This window comes from Arachis duranensis, chromosome 5, assembly GCF_000817695.3.
Source record: "Arachis duranensis cultivar V14167 chromosome 5, aradu.V14167.gnm2.J7QH, whole genome shotgun sequence".
NCBI lineage: Eukaryota > Viridiplantae > Streptophyta > Magnoliopsida > Fabales > Fabaceae > Arachis > Arachis duranensis.
In genome coordinates this window covers 85,513,296-85,516,671 of record NC_029776.3, presented here as the reverse complement: position 1 = coordinate 85,516,671, position 3,376 = coordinate 85,513,296, and the positions used below count along the sequence as shown (strand labels likewise).

General features: G+C 34.9%; 1 protein-coding gene across 1 annotated transcript in view; it reads right to left on the bottom strand.

Moving 5' to 3' along the window:
* Positions 1 to 352: 352 nt before the first annotated feature.
* Positions 353 to 3,376, bottom strand: part of LOC107490068 (ADP-ribosylation factor 1) — a gene marked incomplete in the record, with an annotated part of 3,373 nt that continues 349 nt past the window's right edge. The window contains 6 exon segments of the mRNA XM_052261528.1: positions 353 to 588; positions 779 to 860; positions 1,492 to 1,610; positions 1,912 to 2,031; positions 2,604 to 2,674; positions 3,297 to 3,376. Of these exon segments, the coding sequence (XP_052117488.1) occupies positions 583 to 588; positions 779 to 860; positions 1,492 to 1,610; positions 1,912 to 2,031; positions 2,604 to 2,674; positions 3,297 to 3,376 (478 nt within the window).

The window sequence follows — 3,376 nt, the reverse complement described above, 5'->3', positions numbered from 1 at the left end:
GGCGGCGTTGGCAAGGACGGAAAAAAGAGAAAGAAAAGAAAGATGAACATACGTGGATGACTCAATTCAAGAGTGTGTTATGTTGGTAAGAGAGACGGGTTTTATATGAGATATTTGTCAATTTTTATGAGTATTGATACCCGAATGAAATGACAATTCATCTAATTGCTTTTGTTTATAAAAGTTATATAAAGAATGAAATTGCCACTCTAAGATAACATTGGATGCGACTCGGCTTCTCTAATCTATGATGTTGACCCAATACGAGAGCATTTAAAGCATCCTATTTTTGGCCAGCAAAACAACAAGAACACAGAAATAAGCAACTGATAATCAAACTAACAAATGAAAAGACGATAAAAGGTGGTAGCCAAATGAGATTGCAAGAGTTCCAATCATAGCTAAAAGTATTAGCTAATTTAAGCAATCATACAAGGTACAAACCCAAGTTACAGAGTGAAGTGGATAATATTTCTAACAAAACATTCTGCTATTACATCCATTCACTTGAAAGGTAAACACCATCCTTCTCCAAGAACCGCCACACAAGCGTGGAATTACCACACCAAAATTTTTCAAGTCTCATGCCTACAAAAATTAACGGATAAGAGTAGCAGTCATCACTCATCATGTTATGAACTATCTAAAAGAGAGTTTACTGCTAAAGCAATTACAGCACAAACTTCCAAGGAGAATACCGATAATTCTATTGACATATGCCGTTAACAAAAAATGCATCATGCTCTTAATAAGATTGCACTACAGCAATGTGACTTACCTTGCTGGCGATGTTGTTGGAAAGCCAGTCCAAACCCTCGTAGAGACCCTCTCCAGAGGTTGCACAAGTGCTCTGGATGTACCTGAAATGAATAATGTCATTGCATGAGAATGAGTAGTTTATACTTTATAGCAAAATCATCATTCTAAGGCTTGGTTTGATAAAGCTTTTAGAAAAGGTGCTTGTGCTTTTTAAAAGCTCGAACTCCTTATTTTGTGTTTGGTAAACAAAAAAGACCATGTGTTTATGCTTGCAACTTTTAAAAGATCAAGGTACTTTTGAAAGTAGCTAAGATAGAGCTTTTCAAAGTTGACTTGTACTTTTCAAAATTTAAAAGTCTAATATAACCTTATATGTTAACTATTTTTCAAATTTAATGCTTACATTTATGTCTATTATAGTATTTTTAAATTTTAAAAGCTATTTTACCAAATGCAATTGATATTGCTTGTATTTATTAAAAGCTATTTTTAATTTGATTTACCAAACATAAATGCTACAACTTTTAAAAAAACCATATTTTAAAAGTTAACTTTTATAAACTACTTTTAAAACGTAAAAGCTTTACCAAACTAAACCTAAGACAACAGTTTGAGGGTTTGAGCAGAGTCAAACACCTTACACCGACAAAATAACAAAGATTGTAAGAATTGCAATTGTGACTCCTTGGAATTACACATTTGATTTAAATGGAAAATGTAAGATCTCAATACCAGTGGCGTTGGCGGAGTGAATGAAGTCCAAGCTTGTCAGTAATTTCAGCAGCATTCATTGCATTAGGAAGATCTTGTTTGTTGGCAAAAACAAGTAAAACAGCATCCCTCAGTTCATCCTGAAACAAAAACAACCAGATTCACACATCAATGTTATAAATTCCCCCAAAAAATAATTTCCAGGACAAAGTTTAACAAGTGACAAAATATTCCGATAAAGAATGTCTGTTTTGTCTGTATATGTGTGTGACAAGCTTTAAAGGCCATAAAACCATATATACCCCATTCCACATCAGTTGCAAGGGCATAAAAGGACAATTGGAAAAAATAGATAACAAAGGATAATGTTGAGTAAATAAATAGATAAAAAGGATAATATTGAGTAATGGCACCAAAACCATAGCTATCAAAACCATATACCTCATTCAACATCCGGTGCAACTCATCCCTTGCTTCAACTACTCGATCTCTGTCATTGCTATCAACCACAAAAATAAGACCCTGAGTGTTCTGGAAGTAGTGCCTCCACAATGGACGGATCTACAGATAGAAAATAATATTATTCAACAATCATATAACGCCTATCATGGTTAAAACTGTTCCAAATTGGTACTATAACACTAGGCAAACATTCCACATCCATAATTAATGCATAAAACTTGCTGGAAAGATAAATATTCACCTTCAGCTGAAAAATGCATACATCATCTTAGTAGACTGATATGATTAAGCAACGTGTGGAACTAAAGCAATCACAACATGAATGACCATGACGCATTCCCCTTCCATTTCGATTTTTATTCTTCTCCTTGTCACTCAATAACAGTTACAGGCTTAAAACATGCAAATTACACATACCCATGCCTAAAACCCCAATATGCATTACCAAAATAATAAAGAAGCAATACACTTCCACCCAGACCAAACCTTGATAAGAAACAGAGAAACCAGCTTCAAATTGGCATAGAATCCTCAATTTTCTTCAACAATCAAACGGAGGCTTAAAGACGGTTTATGATTCCAAATCATAAACACATAACTTCAATAAGCTCTCTGCCACCAGAGGGAACTAAGAAGCCTAAATGGTAAGTAGACAAGGAAAGCCATTATACCTTGTCCTGACCACCAACATCCCACACAGTGAAGCTGATGTTCTTGTACTCCACGGTCTCAACATTAAATCCTGCAGAGAGAGAAAAGAAATGAGTCCCAATTACTTTAGGCTTATATATTTGAGCCTAACATTGGCAACCTTAGTTATCTACCAAGAGCAAATACTGCTCGAACAAACATAATACAACAATGTCTACCATAATGTTAATCAAACAGTTCATTCTTTTTCCCATACATCAGGAAAATGTAATCTTTTGCAAATTTTAATCAGAAATCCACAGAGGCCAGATCTTTTATAAGGTACTTTAGCTTAAGCACATGTATTCATTTCAACAAATAAGTTTCCACTTTCATGCCAGATGGATGATGGATCTAGTATGAGACATAACTTATTCCTGTACAAGTATTGAATATTGATATAGCCTCCCCTAACGCTAAGCCTAACAATAATTCTCCTAACCTAATTCAAAATTCCACTCGAACAACAGCATGTGTTGTAATTTGTACAATATCCATGACCTATTTATTTAATAGATGTGAGCAAGATTTTCAATTTGTAGGAATTTTATGATCATTTCTCTTAAAGCCCTAACTTTCTCTATCTATAACATTCGATGCAGAAACACACAAAGAACATCAAGAAAGGCGGGATCGGCTACATAGATCAAACGGCGTGAAAGGAGAATACTGACCAATGGTGGGGATAGTGGTGACGATCTCTCCGAGCTTGAGCTTGTAGAGGATTGTAGTCTTACCAGCGGCATCAAGACCA